Genomic DNA, 25,468 nt, shown 5'->3' on the forward strand with positions numbered 1-25,468 from the left:
AAAAATGTATGAATGTGTCTCTCCCAATTCCTTGTAAGTGAGTTGGATGTGGAGTGCATAGTGACAGACAGGTGTTTTAAAAAAACAACAACCGTTGATTACTTCCGTAAATATCTCAGAATGTGCTTCAGAGCACAATTATTTTGCATTGGTGTCAAAGGGAGAGAGGTGAGTGAGTGTCATCTTTTAATCAAATCAATAAATGTGTTTATATCAGAGTGTATGTTGGTATTTGGCTGCTTCTGCAGAGGAATCAAGGGAAAATGCTACAGGACTTTTACAACGTAACAACTAATGTAAATTACACTGTATAAACACCAAGACGACATATTGGCTATAAAACTCTATTTGTGGTCTTCCATTAATATAAACCCATAGTAAATAGTTGTAGTTAGACATAATTCAGAAGATAGGTTAAAAAGGTCCAATGCAGCTGTTTTTATCTCAATATCAAATCATTTTCTGGGTAAAAATGAAGTACCTTACTGTGATTTTAATTGAAAACATGGTCAAAAAAGAAACAAAAATAGCTTTTTAGCAAAGTGAAATTTCTCAAGCAATAATTTTGCTAGGACTGCCTGGGAATGGTCTGAGTGGGTACGGGAAAACTGAAAACTAGCTGTTATTGGCAGAGAAGTTTGCAACCCTCTTTCTTATTGGTCTATTAAATAATTTACTGCCTGTTGAGGTCACCAGGCAGGCCAAAACTCCATACCATCAAAACGGTCATGGCGAGAAAGGCTCCAGCTTTTGTCAAATTAATGTAAAAAGTTGCCAACCTTAACCTAATTCTCCTGACCTGCTACGAAAAGTCAAGTCTGACGTTAACTTGACGAAAGCTAGATCCCTTCGAGCCATCACCCACTCAAACACGTCTTACACTAAAAGGGCATTATAATTACTTTCATCATTTCACAGTATTATTCCAACCTGATAGTGTAGAAATATAATTATATTCAGTGTCCAAAGGTCATAGAGTGGATTGCGAGCAGTTCCTCATATTTCTGCTCCAATCAGAAATTGACTTTCATCCTGACTCCACTGTGACTGGTCCTTCTGTCTTCTTCCTCCACCGTGGGAAAGTTTCAAAATGGCCACTCCCCAGTGTACTGTATGTAGAGGGCAGAGAAGCCCAAGGCCGTCAGTGTAGTCACCAGTACAGTCAAGAGCTTCTGCCACCACAGGCAGTGGTCCATCTTCTGTTCCAGCCTGGAGCTAATGGCCATCAACTGAAGGAGCTGGGGGAGGATCAGAGGGCACCAACGGCATCCGGGGCATATTCATTAGGCACCAAATGGAAGAAAACAGACCGAAACATAGTAGGACTACCTGCCCTTGTCCCGTAAGTAATGCCCATTTTTGTCTTCAGTTGCAAAACGTTTAAAAAGACACTTTCCCTTCCATATGGAACACGACCCAGGTGAAGTATCGGACCTTTTTCAGACCACAAACTGACTTCAGATGGACTTGATAGATTGAACATTTAAGCATGCAAAGATAATAGTAAATATGTAATTGTCCTATTGAGACATTTGCATAATAAGTGTGTGTGTGTGTGTGTGTGTGTCACTGTCTGTCGCCCGAGGTCACAACTCACCGTGGTGTGCATGTCTTGGTAGCTATTGGTCTCCATTTTGTGAGACCTGTCAGTCACAGGGCTGAGTACCGACTTGATGCCCTCTAGCATTCGACACCGCAGCCTGAAGGTAAAGAAAATAGAAGACCATTGGTGAACAGTCCTTACACATGCGTCCTCGAGGCCTAGTTGCCTTTAGTGACAGTCAACAAATCAATACTCATAAAACTGGTTTGAGTTGTGTTCTGTGCGTATAATAGATGGTGCTACCTGTGCTCCATTATTTTAGCCTTTGGGACACCCTTCCAGAACTGGGCGAGGTCTGTGCTCCCCCCACCGCTACATGGCTCCATCTCAGCAGCCATGATTAAGAAGCGGTCCTGAGGAGAGCACAGGGACCCTGAGAGCCAATCAGAGAGGAGGGAATTCGACCACAAACAATTAGAGGACAGCAACAATTCCACATGGGCTAGTCCTTGACCTTCTCAAAACCTGAATGATGGGTTTATATTACATAGAGACAGAGGAGATGGAAGAATTAGGGCTACGATATGTCGTACCTCCATGCAGGGACACAGTGATTTCCATACTCTTGCCCGCCCCACAGCTGCTATTGCTGGGCTTCACCCTGTACTTCTCTGGGGCTGTGGTCCGCACCTGCGGCAAAACACAAACAAGGCTGCTCTCATACAAGTATATTGTAATGATGCAATCACACACTTAAAAAGAGCAACATGAGAACTGACCTTGAAGGCCACTTGGTTTTTGGTGACATTATTAAGCATGATCGGACATCTCTTCTCACCCTCTCTGTGGCCAAAGCACAACTCATCATCAGGACTGGAAAGAGAGAGCGAGAGTGTGGGAGCCACATATCATCTCCGTCTAGCAGCACTTAGTGTAAACAGTTGCCTCATAACCTTAAAAGGTAGTGTGAGGTCTGTGGTTGGAAACTATGTGACTCAATACGTTTTGGAAGTGCTTAAACTATACTGTATGTATCAGGGCAAATACACAGAATCCAAAGCTAACCTGATATAGAGTAAGGTGCCTTTGAAAGTGACGGTTGGCCTACGGGATCCTTTCCATCTGATGGAGCCATCATTGTCCCCATCCTGGGCCAAGTATACCTGCCTCAGACAAAGTCAGAGAAATCAAGGATACTAATTGTTACTGTTGTTGATATCATTCAATGCACTTATGAGATTTGAGAGTGTAACAAAGTTCAGTATTAAAACCAAGGGGTGTCGTAAGGGGGAATGAAGGACAACATTTCTGGTTCTGAGTATAGGAGAGCTCGGCTCCAGGGTGTCCTTGGCCTCCAGGTCATCATCCTTTGACTCAGTGTCATCCTCTTGTCCAGTCTCTGATATGGGGTTCTGGAAGACGTCATCAGGCAACGGTGGGTAACTGAATTTGAATGGGTCCTGGGAGAAAATGAGAGAAGAACTCCATAGTAAATGCAATGCATTTGTATTACATCAATTATTTATCCTTGTAGTATAACGTACTGGTGATGAATTCTGGAAAGGTGTGTGTGTGTGTATACAAAAGAGTATTGGTTTATGTACTGTATGCATGATACCAGCAAATGGCGTTGTTTGTATGTATGCGAGTATGTGTGTGTGCAAAGACACAGCAGCTTTAAATGAGAACGTGGATGTATGACTCTTGTATATGTCGGTCATGTGTCTGCCTTGTGCATCATATGCACTGTACCGAAAGCAACATGCATGCATGTTGTCATGTTAGCCAATGGGCATACACAGATGTTTTAACATCTGCATGTGCTCAGTAGATATTTGGATGCATGGGGGTCATTGTGGCCATTGAGCGGTAAGTTACACACAGTTCCTCCCATGTAGGACGGGAGGTTCTCCCTATCAACATAGTTCTGGATGTCACTCTTGGACACAAACTTCAGCTTGTCGATGGCGTCTTGACTGAGCATGTTCTTCACCATCTTCCATGCCGCTATATACAAAAGATGGGGGGAGTGTAGTTAGTAGTATTGACTGCAACAGTGACATTGAGTGGAAGCATAGCAATTTCTTCTTTAAGTGACTCACCATTCATGATCCATGGCATCTCGTACATGAGCATTTTGGCTGAAATGAAATAGGACACACAAATCATAACATGATTCATTTGACATTCTCTGTAGGCAATAAAAGCATGCAATTGGGTCCACTGAGTCCTTTAACGCTATGGGACCAAATGCACCAGGTGGAAGCCATAGGTGGCTGGTGGCAGCTTAATTGGGGAGGACAAGCTCATAGTAATGGCTGGAAGGGAATTGATGGAATGGTATCGAACCCATGGCTTCCATGTGTTTGGTACCATTCCATTTACTCCATTCCAGCCATTACTATGAGCCGTCCTCCCCTCAGCAACCTCCTGTGTTGGAAGCACACCAGAAGAAATGGATACTTACAAAGCAATCTAGGGTAATACACTTGGAAGCAATTGATTATATATTTGATCAAATCCATGTCCTATACAAGAGAAAGAGAAGAGAGAATTCCTATCATTCAAATAAATATTTTCAACAAATAAACCAATATATCTTTCACCCTGGCATGTGAGGAGAAACTTGTTTTGAAAGCACACAGCTGTACTGCATGTCTCCTGCCATATTTTGAGCCCCAAGCTAAGGCATGACCCAGACTGGGCAACAGAGAATACTTTGTCTCAATGTCTTCCAGACACTGCTTCTGTTTATACCATCTGACGCTCCTAAGAAACCACTTCAGAGAGAAAAATGTTAGAATACAATTAATAGTCAGCATCTAGTATTTCAGAGCTTGCCTTCTACTACATGTTTGTGCTTGACATGCGCAGTGCACTGTACATAATATGGAAAGGAAATAACAGAACATGCATCAGTGTAGAATAGGTGAGGATAGTTCAGGTTTACCTTAGTGGGTCTTCACAAAGGTAGTTTAAAATCACCCAAAGACAAGCATTAGTTTGTAAAGATCCACTCAGTGACTTGTTAACACAAAATGTTTGGACATTGACACCAAGCTCCACAACACAAATCAGCTAGAGGGGAATGAGAGAGCAGACATCTTACAATGCAGCTTAGACCCGCTTCGGACATGTCAAAGATCACGGTGAGGGGAATCCCCGGTTCCCGCCGGGCGTAGCTCTCCAACCAGAAGGCCACGTACCTTTTCTTCTCCGTCAACATCTTCACATCCTTCACGTGCAGCTTAACCCTGAACCAGACTGGGCAGACAGCATATGGGTAATCCTCAGACGCCTTCAAGGCAGAGACCCAAATAGCTCAAAAAGACAAACTGTAATCACCCATACAAAAATTACAATCTCAATCCTAACTAGAATTGTGTCTGCACCTAAATCAGGAAACTACAATCTGAATAGTAAGATGCATAGAACAATTATCACAGCACCCCAAAGAAAGGATGAGGCTTTTACAAGAGATAAAATGTTGGTGGCCATAAATGAGGTATTTCAGAAACAACATTTTCACAACAGAACCTTCTTGATTGGCAGTGAGCACATATGTTGAGAAAAATCCAAATAAAAAACCTACACAGTTTGTTGCCCTCTTTATCATAGCCATGGAGATAATGCATGCCAGACTCAAATAGAGACTTTTGAACAGAGCTTTCGTTGATGTCTGGAAGAGAAAGGGATATAAAAAAAATAAATGAATCACACCGGACTATCAATGCGGTCTATAATAATAATACATAATTCTTATATATTATACTTATATAGCACTATTCATAACATAATGACATTTCAAAGCGGAAAACATCTTATCAACACCGTCATGTTCAACTAGTGGAAGTATGTCAGCAATTTGCAGAATGCACAATAATCTGGTATGTGTTCTAGACAGCTATTCTACTGTTCTTTGTTGGAGCTATATGTTCATTAATACAGCTATACAGTATGGGACAAGGCCACTGGTTCACATCAAGTCCCTGTAAAGGCAAAGGTCAATCCACCATTCAGTTTGAATTCTTTTCTCCACTGAAGACTCTCATCGATCATCTTCAAGGTCTCCTCCACCTCAAAGTGGCGCCACTCCAGATAACCATCAACCAAAACATCATCCTTCCATAACCTGTCCACATCCCTGGAGTCATACTTGTCTGATGAGTCTGAGGGAAAATGGGCACTATTACTCTGTGCATTTGTGTGGTACATTGAATCCAGTTGAGCTGCATTGCAATGCTTCGGGTTTAAAACATGTGTGATAGTTTCAGGTTAAAATACTCGACTTATGATTGGTATGGACAACTATGCAGCATCAAAACAGTGGCATATACTGCACACACACACACACACACACCTCTAGGTTGATATACACTTCAAAAAGTGTAAATGCACATGGATTTCAGTGTTCTCAGGAGAAATGTTTGCTGTTGTTGCGCAATCCTACTTTAGTCTACAGTCGTGGCCAAAAGTTTTGAGAATGAAAATGTATATTTGTGTCAAAGTCTGCTGCCTCAGTTTGTATGATGGCAATTTGCATATACTCCAGAATGTTATGAAGAGTGATCAGATTAATTGAAATTAATTGCAATGTCCCTCTTTGTCATGCAAATTGACGGAATCCCCCAAAAATATTTCCACTGCATTTCAGCCCTGCCACAAAAGGACCAGCTGACATCAAGTCAGTGATTCTCTCGTTAACACAGGTGTGAGTGTTGACGAGGACAAGGCTGGAGATCCCTCTGTCATGCTGATTGAGTTCGAATAACAGACTGGAAGCTTCAAAAAGAGGGTGGTGCTCAGAATCATTGTTCTTCCTCTGTTATTAATGGTTACTTGCAAGGAAACACGTGCCGTCATCATTGCTTTGCACAAAAAGGGCTTCACAGGCAAGGATATTGCTGCCAGTAAGATTGCACCTAAATCAACCATTTATCGGATCATCAAGAACTTCAATGAGAGCAGTTCAATTACTGTGAAGAAGGCTTCAGGGCGTCCAAGAAAGTCCAGCAAGTGCCAGGACCGTCTCCTAAAGTTGATTCAGCTGCAGGATCGGGGCACTACCAGTACAGAGCTTGCTCAGGAATGGCAGCAGGCAGGTGTGAGTGCATCTGCACGCACAGTGAAGCGAAGACTTTGAGGATGGCCTGGTGTCAAGAAGGGCAGCAAAGAAGCCACTTCTCTACAGGAAAAACATCAGGGATAGACTGATATTCTGCAAAAGGTACAGGGATTGGACTGCTGAGAACTGGGGTAAAGTCATTTTCTCTGATGAATCCCCTTTCCGATTGTTTGGGGCATCTGGAAAAAAGCTTGTCCGGAGAAGACAAGGTGAGGGCTACCATCAGACCTGTGTCATGCCAACAGTAAAGCATCCTGAGACCGTTCATGTGAGGGGTTGCCTCTCAGCCAAGGGAGTGGGCTCACTCACAATTTTGCCTAAGAACACAGCCATGAATAAAGAATGGTACCAACACATCCTCCGAGAGCAACGTCTCCCAACCATCCAGGAACAGTTTGGTGACAAACAATGCCTTTTCCAGCATGATGGAGCACCTTGCCATAAGGCAAAAGTGATAACTAAGTGGCTCGGGGAACAAACATCGATATTTTGGGTCCATGGCCAGGAAACTCCACAGACCTTAATCCCATTGAGAATTTGTGGTCAATCCTCGAGGCGGGTGGACAAACAAACAACCCACAAATTCTGGCAAACTCCAAGCATTGATTATGCAAGAATGGGCTACCATCAGTCAGGATGTGGCCCAGAATTTAATTGACAGCATTCCAGGGTGTCCTTGGATGGGGCCACAGTGTCTCCTGACCCTCCTGTCTCAGCCTCCAGTATTTATGCTGCAGTAGTTTGTGTCGGGGGGCTAGGGTCAGTTTGTTATATCTGGAGTACTTCTCCTGTCCTATTCGGTGTCCTGTGTGAATTTAAGTGTGCTCTCTCTAATTCTCTCTTTCTCTCGGAGGACCTGAGCCCTTGGACCATGCCTCAGGACTACCTGACATGATGACTCCTTGCTGTCCCCAGTCCACCTGACTGTGCTGCTGCTCCAGTTTCAACTGTTCTGCCTTATTATTATTATTGGACCATGCTGGTCATTTATGAACATTTGAACATCTTGGCCATGTTCTGTTATAATCTCCACCCGGCACAGCCAGAAGAGGCCACCCCACATAGCCTGGTTCCTCTCTAGGTTTCTTCCTAGGTTTTGGCCTTTCTAGGGAGTGTTTCCTAGCCACCGTGCTTCTACACCTGCATTGCTTGCTGTTTGGGGTTTTAGGCTGGGTTTCTGTACAGCACTTTGAGATATCAGCTGATGTACGAAGGGCTATATAAATAAATTTGATTTGATTTTGATTTGATTGCAGAGGTCTTGAAAAAGAAGGGTCAACACTGCAAATATTGACTCTTTGCATCAACTTCATGTAATTGTCAATAAACGCCTTTGACACTTATGAAATGCTTGTAATTATACTTCAGTATTCCATAGTAACATCTGACAAATATCTAAAGACACTGAGGCAGCAGACTTTGTGAAAATTAATATTTGTGTAATTCTCAAAACTTTTGGCCACGACTGTACTCTATCCACAAACAGCTGTTCCAGGACAACAAGTAGAAACCAGAGCGCTCACCTTGTGCATATTCGATACGGAATCGTTTTCTTGTTTCCTCTATTTTCTTTAGAATGTCCTGTTTGAGAGGAAAGATTTCAAAATATCGCCAATTCTTCAAATGTTACAACTAGAATGTCAACTTTTACTGTTATTATTAGGCTTACCTGCTCTGATAAAGCCGATCTTGCGTCCGTCATGCTCAAAAGACAAACCAAAACCAGTTGGTTCGGATGTGTGCCTGACGCGCTGTCTGGGAGGAAGTAGACCATCATGTTTCAACATTTCAGCTGTTACAGACGAACTGACACTCCAAATGCTTAAAAGCCACAATGTAATTTCGACAGTCTGGCCCTGCCACTTTGATTGGTAAAGGCTAAATGGATGCAATGATTGTACAGTATGAGGTTGGATAGTTTACAACAGATTTTGTAGTCAACACTGAACACTCAAACATTCTAATGACAACAAAAACAAACCATTTAATTTAGACTACAGCTGTAGCAGAGCACATGTATGACGCACAAATTGCATATCAAATCTTCGGCACCTGTGTGTGCCACTGCCAATTGACAGGTAAAGTTCTCTAGACCAGAGTTTTACCAAACCTGGTCCTGGGCCCCTCCATGGCTGCACGTTTTGGTTTTTGCCCTTGCGCTACACATCTGATTAATTAACCGACTGGCTCTCTATGTATTAGTTTGAACTACTATCCACTAGGTGGCACCATGTAGTCGTGAACTAAATAGCTTCTTTTTTTCAAAGGCTTCTGGGATATTTTTTTCTCCCTGTTCTTGGTTGCCGTATGCGTTTGTCAGCGTTTGAGTGTACTGCACTAAATGAAGGTAACGAGCTATATACGTTATAACGTATCGTGCATTTATTCACAATGAGTTACCGTCTATAATAATGTTATAGCTATTGACGTTTGAGGACATATCTATTTTATTTCTGGTGTGTGTCTAACCGCCAGCTGCCTCCATCTTTGTTTTGATGATGTCATTGCTAGCTGCTGATAATTTGCTCGCTATGGCTCCCCTGGAGCGCCTATGCTAGCCAGCTAATGTTAGCTAGTACAAGTTTTGAAATTAAGTGTTTTATGACAACAATACATTTCTCTTTACAGACTAGACTGTAGCTGCGATCTAAACCACGCTGCAGGAGAAGCACCACCATGGTAAGGTGCCTTTCTAGAGTCAAGATGCCACATTGGACTTTTTTGGTTAGCCTAGTTCTGCACTTTTTGGTTAGTTTTGCACGTTAAACATTGATGAAACAATGTATGTTGGTTGGGTGTTATCAATGAATCATGGTGATGACAATCTCATCCATCCTCTGTTGTCCTGGACAGGAGGACCATTGTAGCATCTACTCCTGGTTTGCCCACCCTGTGTATGGCCACTACTGGCAGCATTACCAGCAGGCTATGAACTGGCACCAGAGACACAGGCAGGCCTACAGAAAGGCCTGGGAGGCTGCCTACGGGCCAGGGTACCCCCAACGCTACGCAGACTGGCATGGGGGAGAGGGTGGAGGGAGGAGAGCAGAGGAGACTGCTAAGGACCACGTGGAAGAGGATTTGGAGGGGGGTGCAGATGACGAGGAGGGGGACGGGGAAAGTGGCTCGGACAGTGAAATCGAATGTGATGTCAGCAACATGGAGATCACAGAGGAGCTGCGCCAGTATTTTGCCCAGACTGAGCGGCACAAGGAGGAGCTCAGTGAGTGTGTGTGTGTGTGTCAGTCTCTACATCTAAAAATTCCACATTGAGTGTTAATAACTCTATAATAACCCCCTAACACCACGGTCATATGATCTTTTGATCATATTGCTGTATAAGTACACAACTTAACGCACCATTACAACTACATGTAATGAATTATGAAGTATTCTGAGGCTGACTTTAAACGCCTTGTGTCTTGTGTTCCTCCCCACAGAGAAGCAGCAGCAGCTGGAGGCGGAGCAGCAGGATACTTACGTGTTGGCCGACCAGGACATGCACAGAATTTCCTGGCACGGCAGGTCGCTGCCCCCCTCTGAGCGGCCGGGCGAGCGCCGAGGCGCTGAGATGAAGAAGCTGTACGGGGAAGACGCGGCAAAGGTCCAGGGTATGGAGACGGCCATGCAGCTCACCTTCGACAGAAACTGTGACAAGAAACAGCCCAAATACTGGCCCGTCATCCCTCTAAAACTGTAGCTCCACTACGGACATCCATCTTCTTCCAATGGAGCCCACCAACACAGTTCCAGACGAGACAACCCCCTGAAACACAGAGCTGGGAAACTGGGTCATGTTCAGTAGGGAGGAAACTGATCGAAACGGAGAGGTACTCCCTGCAACCTGATCACTGTGCCTAAACATTCCCCTCTCACCATAAAATCTTAAGTCAACCAACATTTTGGGGGGGGATTTTTTTTTCTGTCATTCTTAGCCAGTTATTTCTGTTCTTCTGGTTTCACAATGAAATGATAACAAATTCATAAGAAGAGGACGAGTATACACAATTTGCATAAATGTTTAAGCTCCCCCAGCAAATTGAGTTTAGACTCAAAAGTGAAATATTTTTTTTCAGGCTACCTGTTCTGTCAACGAACATGGTTTCATGTCCAGTTAGCTTTCAATCTATGATCTTATTATTGCTGTCAAGGTAGTTTTTTGTATATTTCTTTTTTATTTGGGGGGGATTTCTTTCCTATTTCATTCAACCATAAATGAAGAAAGAGATGGTTTTGATTTCATCATCTCCAGATACTGCATAATAGCCTCCGCCCCAATGTTTGTCTGCTTCTTTCTCAACATTGATGGGTTGTATCTGTCTCAGCGGCTCAGGTAGAACAATGTGTTGGTTTCTTCCCACGTGTCTGTTTTATATCAAAATTGTTTGTATTTTTTTTTTTTTATAGATTGTTGATATAGTTTCTAATAAAGAATGTTTGTGATGAATTGAAACTCTAAATACGTTATCAGATTTGAAATGTCAAATTCTGTTTCAGTGAGGCTAATGATCATTTATGTCCCTGTAAATAGAATTTTGGTACTTTGATTTAATTTGGTCTGAGTCTGTTATATATGAGAATCCAGCCACTCAGTGGATTCCGGCATAGCTGTAGTGAAGGTTTTGGCTTTGATTTTTAAAGCAACTTACTGTCACAGGTAATCAGCTGGTCCAACTGCTAGAAAAGGGGCCAGTACACGGAACCAGACCTCTACTCTAGTGAGTTACATCTACACACGCATGACATTTACATTGGGGTCATGGTGCAGCAAACCGTTGGTGGCGTTCTGTGTAGGGTAGGAGCTGCAGAGGTCTTGCGTCACCTGGCATTTCACTCTTATCCCACTGGCCATGGAGGCCAAGCCAAGAGGTCACGTGATATTATATAGATAATTTCCTCCCCTACCATAAACACTGATGTTACTTCTCTTGTCCCATTCAAGTTTATTCAATTTGACAAAAAGAAAGGCACTGTAACAGTATTGACAAAAACAACCCCCCCAAAAAAACATTACTATCCAGGCTGTATCACATCCGGCTGTGATTGGGAGTCCCATAGGGCAGCGCACAATTGGCCGAGGTTTGGCTGGGTAGGCCCTCATTGTAAATAAGAATTTGTTCTTAACTGACTTGCCTAGTTATATAAAGGTTAAATACAAAATTAAAATACTACATCAAGCATGTCATTATATAGATCAAAATATATTGAATGCAATTTTGTTGCAGACATTAGTACACTTTTCTATTGACTAAAAAGGGCCCAAGGCCCAGCAGCGACGTCACTCACCCTTCCCCCGTCCCTGCGGTATGGGGTGCATTGATTTCGGGGAGAGCGTTCGCGCACTGGTGCTCCAGCGCGCGCCCTGCACGAAACAGTTCCCCACTTGCATAACTTTTTGTCACATCGCATCGGCCAAGCACTGAAATTCTACGAAAGTAACAAAATGGGTAGGTGCAATTATTAATACCCAATACTTTCCTTTTCTTCAACTGGAAAACTTGAGTATACATGTATTTTTTTTGTTTTTCATGTCATAACAATGGTTTTCAGCAGGATAGAGTGCTCTATTTAGTGGGCACATAGACGTAGTTTACACGCACGATCAATTGACAAGATTAAGGCGATGTTAAGTGATTTTCTTTATGGTGGCAGGTATAAATTCTATCATCTGAACTGCGCTCTCATAGTTCCTTTGCCTAATCTAGTCTACTGTCTAATGCATGAGTGCTGAGCATTTTCTGTGATTTGGCTGACTTTACGTAACAACAAAAAATTATAATCCAATAAACTAATAGGTCTAAAGAATGTAGTAGGCTACAGATAATAAATCGTTTTTTTTTTGTATTCTGTTTTATATTATGTTAGCTTTTTCTGTCTACGCTAATAAATTAAGGGAATGCGGTGACAGTGTGTCCTGGCCCCTGTTGTAGCCCAAATGGATGGGAAAGAATCCAAGTGTTCTGTCCCAGCTGTGGCCTTGGAATAATTAATTTTACTCTGGACATTCTCCGCCGACCTGGCAGTGTGTATCCATGGAGTCTGATGGCAGACTACGCTCTGCCCCAACAGAGACTGGGAATATTCTCGTAGTGAAATTGTTTCTGCTTGCAGTGTGAGCAAAGAGTTTGATTTATGACACTGACTGACTACCCACGAGGACCTCACTTAGTTGTCAGCCAACCTCTCCAATAAGAGCCATCTCGCTCCTCTCTCTTTGCTCTCCTCTCTCTTTGCTCTCCTCTCTCTTTGCTCTCCTCTCTCTTTGCTCTCCTCTCTCTTTGCTCTCCTCTGGTTGGTTAGGAAACGGTTGCGTTACTGCTTCATGAAGCGCTTCACAGACAGAGATGGCTCCAATTGGCTCCTTCATCCCCCAGTCTCTCCCCAGAAACTATTCCACGGGTTGTTACTGTAAATGAGAATGTGTTCTCAGTCAACTTACCTGGTAAAATAAATAAATAAATGGCCATTTGTTTATTGTGAGTTGAACAGCGAAGAGCCTATTCAACACACACTTGATGAACATGTGCACACACACACACACACACTTGGTAAACTAACGTAGGATATTTGGGTAAATGGAGAACCGGAGCGGAGGTCTTACTCCTCTCTTTTTCCTCTCTTACCCCACTTCTCACTGTAAAGAAATCTCCATGACCGCCATTGGCTGTCTGGCTAATGTAACCAATCACGTGGTAGGAGCTATTTCTGAGACTTTCATGCAACCATTGGTTTTTCTGGTCTCTGAGATGGGAAGATGGATGGATGGATCGTTGAGATAACTTGTTGCCATAGCGACAGCTATGTATGCTGGAAGCTTAAAAGCACCGTCTCAATCCTGTCACGTGTGATCTGGGGACACTCATGTGCGCGTACATACATACACACACACACACACACACACACACACATACATGCACACACATACAGGCCGAGCATGCCTATTTGTAGCCGTGTCAATCTTTCTTTGCATCTACAAGGGAACCATAACGATGACGATGATGATACTAACCTCCTGCAAAATGACTTATTTTTGGCCTCTGAGTGATCACTGTAAAGGATTCCGTTGGAGCGACAGGCTAGGCGCAGGTGCGACATTATCCTGGGTGGTGGGGGGCGGGTTGTTTTGAAGCAAAGGCCCTGGTCATGTGACCCTGGCTTCCTGGGGGATATATGAAATGGTGGGGGTGGGGGGGGGGGGGGGGGGGGGGTGTGATGTGACATCATGTTGCGCTGCCTGCAGTATCTGGGCCAGAGGGCCAGAGGGATTACGGGGCTAGTCAGATAAAACAGTGGGGGGGTGGAGTAGGAGGGCTGTGTTTAGCATGTCAGCAAAGATGGTGGTGAGATATTGGGAGACCCCAGACTGCCGCCTCGATTTCCATCCTCAGCTCCTTGGCTTTTGAGCTCTCTGACCAGAAGATGTTGCACAAGATAGACGGGAAAGCAAAATGCATTAATGATCTGTTTTTATCAAACAGTGGTTGCTTCTCGAGAGGAAAGTTGTGACCTGTCCCCTGTGTTATTCAGACACTTTTATCCCAATGTGTCTCCATTCCTGGGATCTCAGTGTTTTGTCTTGGAGTCTCTTGAACCCTCAAACTCCCCTCCCTTCCCTATGTAACTCCCCTCCCTTCCCTATGTAACTCCCCCCTCCCTTCCCTATGTAACTCCCCTCCCTATGTAACTCCCTTCCCTATGTAACTCCCCCCTCCCTTCCCTATGTAACTCCCCCCTCCCTTCCCTATGTAACTCTCCCCTCCCTTCCCTATGTAACTCCCCCCTCCCTTCCCTATGTAACTCCCCCCTCCCTTCCCTATGTAACTCCCCCCTCCCTTCCCTATGTAACTCCCCCCTCCCTTCCCTATGTAACTCCCCTCCCTTCCCTATGTAACTCCCCCCTCCCTTCCCTATGTAACTCCCCTCACATCCCTATATGTCTAGGGATGGATGCTGGCTCAGGAAATTGTTGGCCCACACAGTATAGTTCAGCCAGAGTTAAGGTGAGGAAACTAGAGTTGCGGGTGTTTTCATTTAGGCAGCGTCTGAGAGCCAAGTCAGACGCGACCATCAGAGTTTGCATGGATGTACATGTGTGAGAGTGGATCTGTATGTGGGTGTTTGCTCTAGTAAAACTGTGGGGAGTGAGTATGAGCAGGCAAGGTTGTCGGCAGGATTGGGAAAGGTGCCGCCAGAACCTACAACTCCGTTGATGTTTGTGTGTTTGGTTACTAAGGATTAACTCTTTCCAGCATCCACGTTCAGAGTCCCTGATGAGAGGGAGCTAGGCGTCTCCTTAGCGACCACCAGCGTAGGGGCGGGGCGAGAGTGCGCAGAGAACGGCCTGGCAGGAAAGTGGGTCATCCTGCCAGATTACGTCCCGTGTGGCCGGCTCTGTCCGCTCTGCCCCGTCTAACCAGGGGAGCAGAATAGGAGTCGCTGCTGTTTCACAGCCCTCCATGTCCTCTAGTTCCAGCTGTGGTTGACTTAATCAGAACATCCACTGGTTTTCTCCCAGCCAACGTTTCCCTTTTACAGGGAGCAAAGGCAATTAAAATGGCCAGGATTAGACTAAAGCGTCAGCAGGAGGCTCCTAATGCCCACTCCCAGATTGTGTGTGTGTGTGTGTGTGTGTGTGTATTAATTTGGTTTCTGGTGTTTGTGATCAGTTGATGAAACTGCATCCCCACCCGATAAGCAGTAGACACACACCATCACTGGACGGGTTGCTGCTATCCCAGGTTAGTAGGACACTAGACTCCGACGACGGTTCAGAGAGGGTTCAGGGGTCAGACAAGGGCCGCCCATTGGAGGAAACACGGTAGGCTGCAGTAGGGTGACCTAATGGGGGTCATGAGAATCATGGGAACTTGTCCAATAACATGGGCGTGTCTGAAATTGAACCCTATTCCCTATATACAGTAGCTCACTACTTTTAGAGTACCATTAATGAGGGAATAGGGTGCCATTTGGGATGATGCAGGTGCATGCAGAATGCCTCTAGGGGTGGTGTGCTTGTTGTTCTTGGTGCATTGAGAAAATCCTGTTGTTTTCTCTAATGGATGGAGAGCCCCGCAAGCGGTGGAGGGGAGGCAGGTCTTCGGGGGCTTTAAATAGCTCTTGAGAGGGAGGGAGACCGAGAGAGCTTGAGGCGTAAACAAAAACATGACTGTTTGTTCTAAAGCCTCTGTCTGGGTGGCCATCCACTAGCTCTGGGGAGATCGTCTACAGACCATGTCATAAGTTGAACTGCTGATGGCCTAGACCAGGGCTGCCCAAACCTCTTCCTGGAGATCCACTGTCCTGTTGGTTTTCAGTCCAACCCTAATTTAGCGTATCCGATTCAGCTAGTTAAGGTCTTGTTGAGCAGCGAATTAGTAGAATCAGGTGTGATAAATTAGGGTTGGACTGAAAATCCACAGGACGGTAGATCTCCAGGAAGAGGGTTGGGCAGCTCTGGCCTAGACAGAACATCCACCCACAGGGTTGATTATATATAGACTCTCTTTACAGCCATCCATATTAGGCTCAGGATTTCAAAGATTTGCAATTTATTGACTTCGGCTGTCGGAGAGAACACGGAGGACGTGTCCTAGGAACCGATAGCATCGTTAGTTTCATAAATTTCAATCAGCTTATGGCTGTCGTCATGTTGACATGTCACCATAGCAACAGCAATTAACATCCCCTCGGCCTAACATAATCTCTCTGATGTTGAGTCGATATTTGAATTAAACATGTTGACTTGTGAAAGATCGGACCGATCCAGTTTGCCAAGTCAGATATACAGTGCCTTGCGAAAGTATTCGGCCCCCTTGAACTTTGCGACCTTTTGCCACATTTCAGGCTTCAAACATAAAGATATAAAACTGTATTTTTTTGTTAAGAATCAACAACAAGTGGGACACAATCATGAAGTTGAAAGACATTTATTGGATATTTCAAACTTTTTTAACAAATCAAAAACTGGGCGTGCAAAATTATTCAGCCCCTTTACTTTCAGTGCAGCAAACTCTCTCCAGAAGTTCAGTGAGGATCTCTGAATGATCTAATGTTGACCTAAATGACTAATGATGATAAATACAATCCACCTGTGTGTAATCAAGTCTCCGCATAAATGCACCTGCACTGTGATAGTCTCAGAGGTCCGTCAAAAGCGCAGAGAGCATCATGAAGAACAAGGAACACACCGAGATACTGTTGTGAAGAAGTTTAAAGCCGGATTTGGATACAAAACGATTTCCCAAGCTTTAAACATCCCAAGGAGCACTGTGCAAGCGATAATATTGAAATGGAAGGAGTATTGGACCACTGCAAATCTACCAAGACCTGGCCGTCCCTCTAAACTTTCAGCTCATACAAGGAGAAGACTGATCAGAGATGCAGCCAAGAGGCCCATGATCACTCTGGATGAACTGCAGAGATCTACAGCTGAGGTGGGAGACTCTGTCCATAGGACAACAATCAGTCATATATTGCACAAATCTGGCCTTTATGGAAGAGTGGCAAGAAGAAAGCCATTTCTTAAAGATATCCATAAAAAGTGTCGTTTAAAGTTTGCCACAAGCCACCTGGGAGACACACCAAACATGTGGAAGAAGGTGCTCTGGTCAGATTAAACCAAAATTGAACTTTTTGGCAACAATGCAAAACGTTATGTTTGGCGTAAAAGCAACACAGCTGAACACACCATCCCCACTGTCAAACATGGTGGTGGCAGCATCATGGTTTGGGCCTGCTTTTCTTCAGCAGGGACAGGGAAGATGGTTCAAATTGATGGGAAGATGGATGGAGCCAAATACAGGACCATTCTGGAAGAGAACCTGATGGAGTCTGCAAAAGACCTGAGACTGGGACAGAGATTTTTCTTCCAACAAGACAATGATCCAAAACATAAAGCAAAATCTACAATGGAATGGTTAAAAAATAAACATATCCATGTGTTAGAATGGCCAAGTCAAAGTCCAGACCTGAATCCAATCTAGAATCTGTGGAAAGAACTGAAAACTGCTGTTCACAAATGCTCTCCATCCAACCTCACTGAGCTCGAAGCTGTTTTGCAAGGAGGAATGGGAAAAAATTTCAGTCTCTCGATGTGCAAAACTGATAGAGACATACCCCAAGCGACTTACAGCTGTAATCGCAGAAAACGGTGGCGCTACAAAGTATTAACTTAAGGGGGCTGAATAATTTTGCACGCCCAATTTTTCAGTTTTTGATTTGTTAAAAAAGTTTGAAATATCCAATAAATGTCGTTCCACTTCATGATTGTGTCCCACTTGTTGTTGATTCTTCACAAAAAAATACAGTTTTATATCTTTATGTTTGAAGCCTGAAATGTGGCAAAAGGTCGCAAAGTTCAAGGGGGCCGAATACTTTCGCAAGGCACTGTACATAAATATCCTTTAACGAATTGGTTAAGTTTTGCAAACCGATTTCCAAAATGGAGGTGCTTTGGGAGTGGGACAGAATTGGAGGACATAACTGCAGTGTTGTTTCCAGGGACATCAAAGGGAGGCCAGACTGTTCCTTTCTCCCCATTAACTCTACATCGGAGGGCATAATGGAGCCGTAATGGCCTCATTACTGGGAGAGAGACGACCCATTGTGGCTCTAGTTTCTCTCTATTCCACAGTAATGAGGAAGGAGAGGGGTCCCGGTCCCGCTCCTGAATTCATATTCATAGTTTTTTAAATTATTATTATTTTGTGGTCATAAGAAAGTAAGTAGTAATTTCCTCTGAGGAATTAAAGGCAGTGTTACATTGTTGAGTTCTTTTTAAAGGGTAGCCATGTGGCTGACATCTTTGGTTCAGTGCAGTTTTTGGACTTTAATAGAGAGAGGAATTCTGGGACATAGAATGAGCCAGCAAAGACTAGTGATCAGGGTGGCCTTGACCAGAGTGTGTCAGAGGGCCACACTAAAACGAGAGAGAGTTAGTTCTTGGCCTGTCTAGACCGCATTTGTTAGTCCTTAGTGGGTAATTCACAGCCAGTATACAGGATGCAGTCATATGGATTCAGAGGATGAATATACAGGGATATTAAATCCCCCCCATTCCCCAATGTCCCTCCCAACCACGGACTAACCATAGAAATATAATAACTAGAACAGCTGTTTTTGGTATGACACTATGGTCAAGGATTCTATGATTGGGGCTGATAGCCACTCTACTTGACCAAAGCCCAATGTCTGATTCTGCAGGAGATTTCCAGAGAGGATATACAGTATTGGCTTGACTTGTTATATCTCCTAAATTGGAACAGATTGGATCCGAACCTCAGTGTGTGTAGTGTGTGTGTGTGTGTGTGTAGTATATGTGTGTGTGTATTATGTGTGTGTGTGTGTGTGTGTGTGTGTGTATTATATGTGTGCGGAAGGATAGAGTGCCAGGGCCCACTGCATCTCATCTTCTGGACAAGTGCTTAATCTGTGACCCAGCATAAGGGATTATTGGATGTGGGGGAAATGGACCTTGAGGTTCACCCAGGAGGTTTGCGGTTTGCTCCCCCTCTATGACGATTGGATAGTGTGTGTGGGGGGTGGGGGTGGATGATGTGTGTGTGTGTGTGTGTGTGTGTGTGTGTGTGTGTGACGATATTCAACCTTCAGGAGCCTAGCTGTAGGGTTAAACTGCACTGCCCATTGCTCAGCTCAGAGAGCATCAGAGTCTGACTCCTGATGCCATTCTGTAAAACACCTGTGTGTGCTCTGAAAGCCCCTTTCCTGGACAGTTGTGTGGCTCTGCTACAACAGACAGAGCACTAGGCTTTGTCCAGCTAGACACCAAGCATTTGAGCTGCATTAGGCCACGTGCATCAGAATTAATACCTTATTTAAGAGGATTCGGGGCAGATGGCGTCCCTTTGTTTGAGGAGGTGTGTATTATTAGAAAACGAGCTGAACAATAGTACACAGCAAATTAATTCAAATTAATTATGAATATGTTTTTTCTCTGTAATTCTTTGTTCAGCATGAAATATCTAATATTTTCTGTAACCCCCCCCCCCCAACCCCCCCAAACTGTAGGCCTATACTACAGATCAAATAAAGCCTAGACTATTCTGCATTATTTTCTCTCTCTCTGTATCTCCTCTTCTCCCTCTCTCCTCTTCTCTCTCTCTCTCTCTCTCTCTCTCATACTCCCTGTAGATCACCCACTCTCTCTCTTTCTAGCCCTCTAGTCACCAGATGGAGAGTGGGCGGTGTGTTTTTGTGTGGTAGCTGCTGTGCGTTAGTGCAAGTGCATATGTGAGCGTTGACGTGTGTGTATTTTTGTGTGTCAGTGCTGTGAGTTTGCACACTGGTGCATGTGTGTGCTAACAGATACAGCCTGCGGTGCAGTAACCTATAACCCTGGAGGGGTGACCACCTCACTATCTGTATCTCTCTCTCCTTTTCTCTCTCTTTCTCTTGCTTGTTTTCTTTCTCTCGCCTGTGTCATATAGCTGTACACCCTTAGAAACAAAAGTGCTATATAGAACCTTAAAGGGTTCTTCTTCTGTCCGGAGAACCCTTTGAAGAACCCTTTTTGGTTCCTGGACCCCAAAATGTTTCTACCTGGAACCAAAGAGGGTTCTACCTGGAATAACCCCCCCAAAAATGGTTTACCCTATGGGGACAGCTGAAGAACCCTGTTGGAACCCTTTTTTCCAGAAGTGTAGGGATGCTATGTGCCTGGAGGCAGGGATGGGTCACGTGATATACTATCAAATAGAATGGGCGCTCAAAAAATCTGCCATGATCGACGTTTTCATCGCCAAATTGGGATTGCAAGTGACATACGGCTAAAGCGTTAGCTGGCATCGTTTAGGGAGCACTAATCTGTGCAAAATCGGACAAGACCTTTGAATCTTGTAGCCTAGTGTATACAGAGGAGCTAAGCTTGCAAGTGAGAGAGAGAGGGTGAGAGAGAGAGGGTGAGGGAGGGAGAGAGAGAGGGTGAGAGAGAGAGGGTGAGGGAGAGAGAGAGAGAGAAAGAGAGAGAGAGAGAGAGAGCAAAGTCAGAATCCAAAAGCCAGGGAGAAAAAGTATTCAAAGGAAAAGATTCCAAATGGATGGGACGAAGCCAGTCATGGAGTCTACCACAGAGGAAAACCAAGAGGAGAGGGAAGAAAGCAAAGGTACGGAATGGTCGTTGTTGTGATACGGAGCGTTTTTGCGCGTTTCAACCGTACTGTTAGACTACTGCGCGATTTCACCTACTTGCGATGGCTTCGCTTCACGTGACACAAAAGCGCTGTTTTCTCCTGCACGGTGGCTTGCTCTGGCATGTGTTTTGTTATGAGCCTTTTACAAATTACAAAGAATATTAAATGACATTATTTGTTTGTGTGTGTGTCGCATCAACGTTGATTTTTATTTGGACATGTTTTGCTTGACCAAGACAGAGGGCTGAAGGCGCGCGCTCGGTTTTATGGAGCAGAGTTAATGCCAATGTGCCTTGCTTTGCTGCAGCCATGTAGAATCACCATTACCCTGTTTTTCAATCATGTGAAAATGATAAATGACTCGTGTGGCACATCAAAGGCGGGGTTGTCTCCATTGTATTGTCTCCTTTTTTGTATATATATATTTTTTGTCTCAGGTGCGCGTAATGGTGTGGGCTAATGGTCAGGTGCATGGACCACTGCTGCCGAGATTGGATCTCATCATTGCGAAATAGCCGTTTCACAAAGGGATTTTGCCATAAACGTGGTCGTCAATGTGACTGTCATTGTTGTCTTTGGTTTATGGAATAGATAAATTAGGATGTGGTTATTTTGTTCGAGTATAAGAGGATGCAGCGCAGGGCGCCCGTATGTTGGCGAGCGTTGATTTAAAAAAAAAATCACAAAAAAACATCTATCTGGGAATAAGGGATCAGCGACACACAAACTGGGGTCCCTTTCCACTTGACACAGACCAAGCTCGGTCCTCTCATTTCACATGATAACTCTCGTAAAAACGGCAGCTTTTGACCACCATTGGTCATGGAATGACAAATTATAAATAGTAGGCTATGCGCAAGGCATAATATTGTTTCCGCTATATGTTGGGTTGTCGTTGCCTTTGTCCAGCTACAAAGTAGGGGGTGGGGCCGAATCAATTTGCCCAATGTATAGGAATGTGTATAGGGACTACGTTTGTTTGTGATATAGGTTACTGGGGCAAAATAACACCCTTGCCCAGTCATTACCTCTCGGTAATCAGATAACAGGCAACATTGTCCATCACCTCAATTAGGCTACACTGTTTTACAATCACTATTTCAATCAATCATTTTGATACAGACTATCCCTTGGCGCTACAGCCTACTAAATCTAATAGCAGCTGGTTCTATTACCTCCCTGTGGCTGAGGTCAGGAGTTGAATGCACAAATCTGATCCTAAATCAGTTCTTAGAGGCCAGTGCTATGTAGCAGCTAAAACGGTGTCCTCAGGGCTGCTTCTTTACCCTTCCACCCCATCCATCCATCCTCCTGTTTCTAGCCATATAACCCTACACTCTTAAAAAAAAGGGTTTCAAACGGGTTCTTAGGCTGTCCACATAGGAGAACCCTTTTTGGTTCCAGGTAAAACCCCTTTTCGTTCCAGTTAGAACCATTTTGGGTTCCTTGCAGAACCCTCCGTGGAAAGGGTTCTACACGGAACCCAAAATGCACTTATTTGGAACCAATTAACCAAAAGGGTTATACCTGGAACCAACAAGGGTTCTTCAAAGGGTTCTCTTATGGGGACAGCCGAATAACACCTATGTTGTAGATAGCACCTTTCTTTTCCCCGAACAGTGTACAACATACACCAAGGCTTTCTCCCCATCCCCCATCCATTCAATGCGTTGTTCAGATGTGGTTACATTTGAATATTTTTTACATGGCGATTTACATTTAGTAGGCATACATGCTACATGTCATAAGGCTTGCCATAGCCAACAAATAGCCTACGTTGACCTAATAACTAACACTATAACATCAATGTTTGGGAGTAGTGAACTATACATATAGATTTTGCAGCAGCTTGGTGGTAGTCAAATCTTGACAGTGTTTTCAGTAGTTAATTCCTGTTTTGCCATGTATATAGAAGTGTAGCTAACTACAGGAGCTGCACACTACTGTTTTTGCAAGAAAAAAAGAAAATGGGTGAAGTAGGCTATTAACATCCTTCCTTTTTCAGCATCAGACATGCCTAATTCTCACCTAAAACACAGTTGTTGTGTTTAATAGGCCAAATCACACAGGATGTTAACATCTGACTCCACAGTGGTCTGTTCTGGCAACTTCTAGTCTATGACATTTCAGATTTAGATATTATAATTGATCAAGAAAGTAGTTTGGCGGTAGTGAACTACAATTTCAAAGTAACTTTAGTTAAGTCAACTATATTTGTATCTTACCGGTAGCTTTAGTGTCGTTTAACTTCCGTGTGAAGTAACTGGTAGCTTGGTAAACCATATTTTAAGAGTAGCTTCCCCAATACTGTATAACATCTCCTTAGGAAGTTCTCCTGTGGTGAATCATCTTACATGACACTTGCAGAACTAACCTTCTACAGGATATGTAGCTCATCTCTACGAAATGAATGTAACCTGATATCCTATGGATTGGTTAGGGGTATGGCTGTGGATGGCATTCCCAGTGAGGGAAGGGGCTGTGTGGCTGGCAATGTCTTCACGATCTACAGCTGGAGTATATTCTACAACTGTGGACGTTGCACCATAATCCTCAGCATCTCTAAGATGGAAGAGATTTAGAGTGAGTAGGGCAAGCAGTTGAAGCTCTGCCATGTCATGTAAGAAGCTTGTGTGTTGTAAGTGCCTCACCTCCATTGGGGATCCAACAACATCAGTTGCACAGTAACAGCTGTAGATTCGGGCAACCAGGCGGCCTCGAGGGATCGAACCAAAGCATTCTCGCAGGCCTAACACCTCAGTTGACGCATCCGTCACAATTCATAATGTAATCTGACCAAAGATGTGACCTGACATCAAAGTCCCTTACAATGTAGCCTATAAAACATCTCTGCTGACATCTGCCACGCCCGCCTTTCAGGCCGAAGACAAACTCAACCGCTCACATTGGCTGTGATTTCGAACACCCAGTTGGCATCCCTCCCTGTATTTCTGCCAAACCCCTTGAGGAGGCTAGGTGGGGTTTCAGTTGGGCTATATTGTACTCCAATATAGTAGAGGCTGTGAGAGCGAGAGAGTTTAAATTATTATAGGCTATATCCCTACTATTTGGACCTGTGGTGCCTCAGTACAGGGACTGGTCTCTGACCCTATTGTATGAAACAGGATAGTTATTCTCTCTCCTCTTTCTCTCTCCTTTGGCCTTTCCTATTCCCTCCTCTTCCGCTCACTCTCTGTCACCATTTTCCGCTCGGTCAGTTCACCTACGTCTCCCCCTCCCTCTCTCTCCTTCTCTTTCTCTCGATGATGTCAGACTGACTTAGCCAGGCATAAACCTCCTATTCTCCCTGTATCACACAGGAAAGGAGGGAGGGGGCAGGGGTTAGTATGTTCTCCCTTACGTAACTCTCCGCTGCGTTGCCGTCCACATCTTCAGATCACAACCGTGAGGGATTGCATCATCACCACCACGGCGATGGGGCGTAACAGTGGAGCGCTGATGGGTTCCGTTTTAATATATGAGTCGTAGAACATTTCCTCATTTACCGTTCAAGCTTAACGCAGGCAGAACACTCGCAGCGCTATGCTCCCTTGTGCTAAACCCTCTACTGTACTGAACCTCTGTGTAAAGATTCTCAATGCAATGTATCCAACTGCAGCATAAGTGGATGTAGGTGGTGTGTGTGAAATTCCCTGGTTACATTGAGTGCCGTTACATGCACATAATAATGCAATAATGCAATTATTGTGGAATGTCAGATTAATAAAATAGTTTGATTTAAAATGTTTGCATGCTTTGGAAGAAGAACAATTTCCCTAATAATCCTGTTTACATGGACACATGAAACCTGATGGCACTCGGATAAATGCAGAATATCGGCAATCAAAAGGAACATTCTAGCACAACGACCATGTTATTTTTGGAAAGCATATTTTGATTGGGACATATAACGTTTGTATGTGAAAATTACACAGATCGAAAATATAAATGCAACATGTAAAGTTTTGGTCTCGTGTTTCATGAGCTGGAATAAAAGATCCCAGAAATTCACACACACAGTCGTTCCGTTCTCAGAAGGTTCAGGAAAGGTCCAGCTGAGGCCCTGTGTATCTAAAGGTCCCTCCCCTTCAGGAGACCTGTTGTTTGATAGACGTGGGGGGAGGTGGAGGTGGGAGTGAGAAGGGGCGAGGGAGGAGTGAGCAGGTTTCCTAGTTCTTTATGTGTTGGCTTGGTATCTCTCTCATATCATGGCTGTAATAGGCAGGTCTCTCATTACAAAAAGGTGCTATCTAGAAGGGTTCTACCTGGAACCAAAAAGGGTTCCCCTATGGGGACAGCCAAAGAACCCGTTCAGAACCCTTTTTTTCTGAGTGTACAGTGACGCCTTCACTTGGCAGGATTTTCATGCTGCTGGCTACATGGCGATTCTCTCTCTCCCCCCATCTTCCCCTTTCTTTTTCTCTGTTCATTTATTTGACCCAGTCTCTCCTAATGTCTCACTCTCTCGCCCTCTCTTTCATATCCCATCGCTCTTTCAGTCAGTCTGCTACATCCCTCTCTCACCCATTCACTGTCATCTCTTTCTCATCTCCACTATCTTAATTAACCTCCAAGGCCTTGAACAATTTCTCTTTTGCTCTCTCTGACACACACACACACACACACACACACGCTGTCAGCCTCCACCCGGGG

At 44.2% G+C, this 25,468-nt stretch overlaps 3 protein-coding genes across 9 annotated transcripts in view; 2 read left to right on the forward strand and 1 right to left on the reverse strand.

Moving 5' to 3' along the window:
• Positions 1-173: 173 nt before the first annotated feature.
• On the reverse strand, positions 174-8,419 carry LOC110495807 (motile sperm domain-containing protein 2). Of its 4 annotated transcripts, none has more exons than XM_090208087.1 (15): positions 8,338-8,419; positions 8,192-8,249; positions 5,557-5,712; positions 5,136-5,222; positions 4,750-4,807; positions 4,011-4,071; positions 3,646-3,684; positions 3,426-3,550; positions 2,848-3,003; positions 2,609-2,706; positions 2,323-2,416; positions 2,137-2,233; positions 1,847-1,976; positions 1,598-1,700; positions 174-1,238 (listed from the first exon to the last, which is right to left on the reverse strand). In XM_090208087.1, exons 6-15 carry the CDS (start codon positions 4,066-4,068, stop codon positions 1,086-1,088), a joined length of 1,053 nt encoding a protein of 350 aa, XP_090064213.1. In that variant the 5' UTR covers positions 4,069-4,071; positions 4,750-4,807; positions 5,136-5,222; positions 5,557-5,712; positions 8,192-8,249; positions 8,338-8,419; the 3' UTR covers positions 174-1,085. The 4 variants fall into 4 exon arrangements, with proteins under 4 accessions (XP_090064213.1, XP_090064214.1, XP_021426927.3 ...); XM_090208088.1 differs by having other exon boundaries at positions 3,496-3,550; positions 4,653-4,807; XM_021571252.3 differs by having other exon boundaries at positions 4,653-4,807; positions 8,338-8,413.
• Positions 8,420-8,421: 2 nt separating this feature from the next.
• Positions 8,422-11,128, forward strand: LOC110495810 (gem-associated protein 8). Its single transcript, XM_090208092.1, has 4 exons — positions 8,422-9,015; positions 9,297-9,347; positions 9,522-9,891; positions 10,109-11,128. Exons 2-4 carry the CDS (start codon positions 9,345-9,347, stop codon positions 10,366-10,368), a joined length of 633 nt encoding a protein of 210 aa, XP_090064218.1. The 5' UTR covers positions 8,422-9,015; positions 9,297-9,344; the 3' UTR covers positions 10,369-11,128.
• An 817-nt stretch (positions 11,129-11,945) lies between these two features.
• LOC110495811 (neuronal membrane glycoprotein M6-b) overlaps positions 11,946-25,468 on the forward strand; it is a 33,029-nt gene continuing 19,506 nt past the window's right edge. Inside the window, exon 1 of one of the 4 annotated variants that reach the window (XM_036952261.2) lies at positions 11,946-12,115. In XM_036952261.2, coding sequence (XP_036808156.2) covers positions 12,112-12,115 — 4 coding nt within the window. In that variant the 5' untranslated portion in view covers positions 11,946-12,111. Of the gene's footprint in view, positions 12,116-20,080; positions 20,789-25,468 lie in introns of those variants that run through there. The other 3 variants (XM_036952260.2, XM_036952258.2, XM_036952259.2) reach the window with 3 other exon arrangements.

Source organism: Oncorhynchus mykiss, chromosome 18 (genome assembly GCF_057628025.1).
Source record: "Oncorhynchus mykiss isolate SJ-2025 chromosome 18, ASM5762802v1, whole genome shotgun sequence".
NCBI classification, from domain to species: domain Eukaryota; kingdom Metazoa; phylum Chordata; class Actinopteri; order Salmoniformes; family Salmonidae; genus Oncorhynchus; species Oncorhynchus mykiss.

Excerpts from the sequence above, each read along its gene's own strand:
- LOC110495807 (XM_021571252.3), bottom strand. The coding sequence starts at position 8,370 with ATGACGGACGCAAGATCGGCTTTATCAGAGCAG. Across the intron at positions 2,417-2,608 it reads GGCACCTTACTCTATATCAG|TCCTGATGATGAGTTGTGCT; the intron begins GTTAGCTTTGGA and ends CTCTCTTTCCAG. Across the intron at positions 2,234-2,322 it reads AAAACCAAGTGGCCTTCAAG|GTGCGGACCACAGCCCCAGA; the intron begins GTCAGTTCTCAT and ends GTTTTGCCGCAG.
- LOC110495810 (XM_090208092.1), top strand. Across the intron at positions 9,892-10,108 it reads GCGGCACAAGGAGGAGCTCA|AGAAGCAGCAGCAGCTGGAG; the intron begins GTGAGTGTGTGT and ends TCCTCCCCACAG.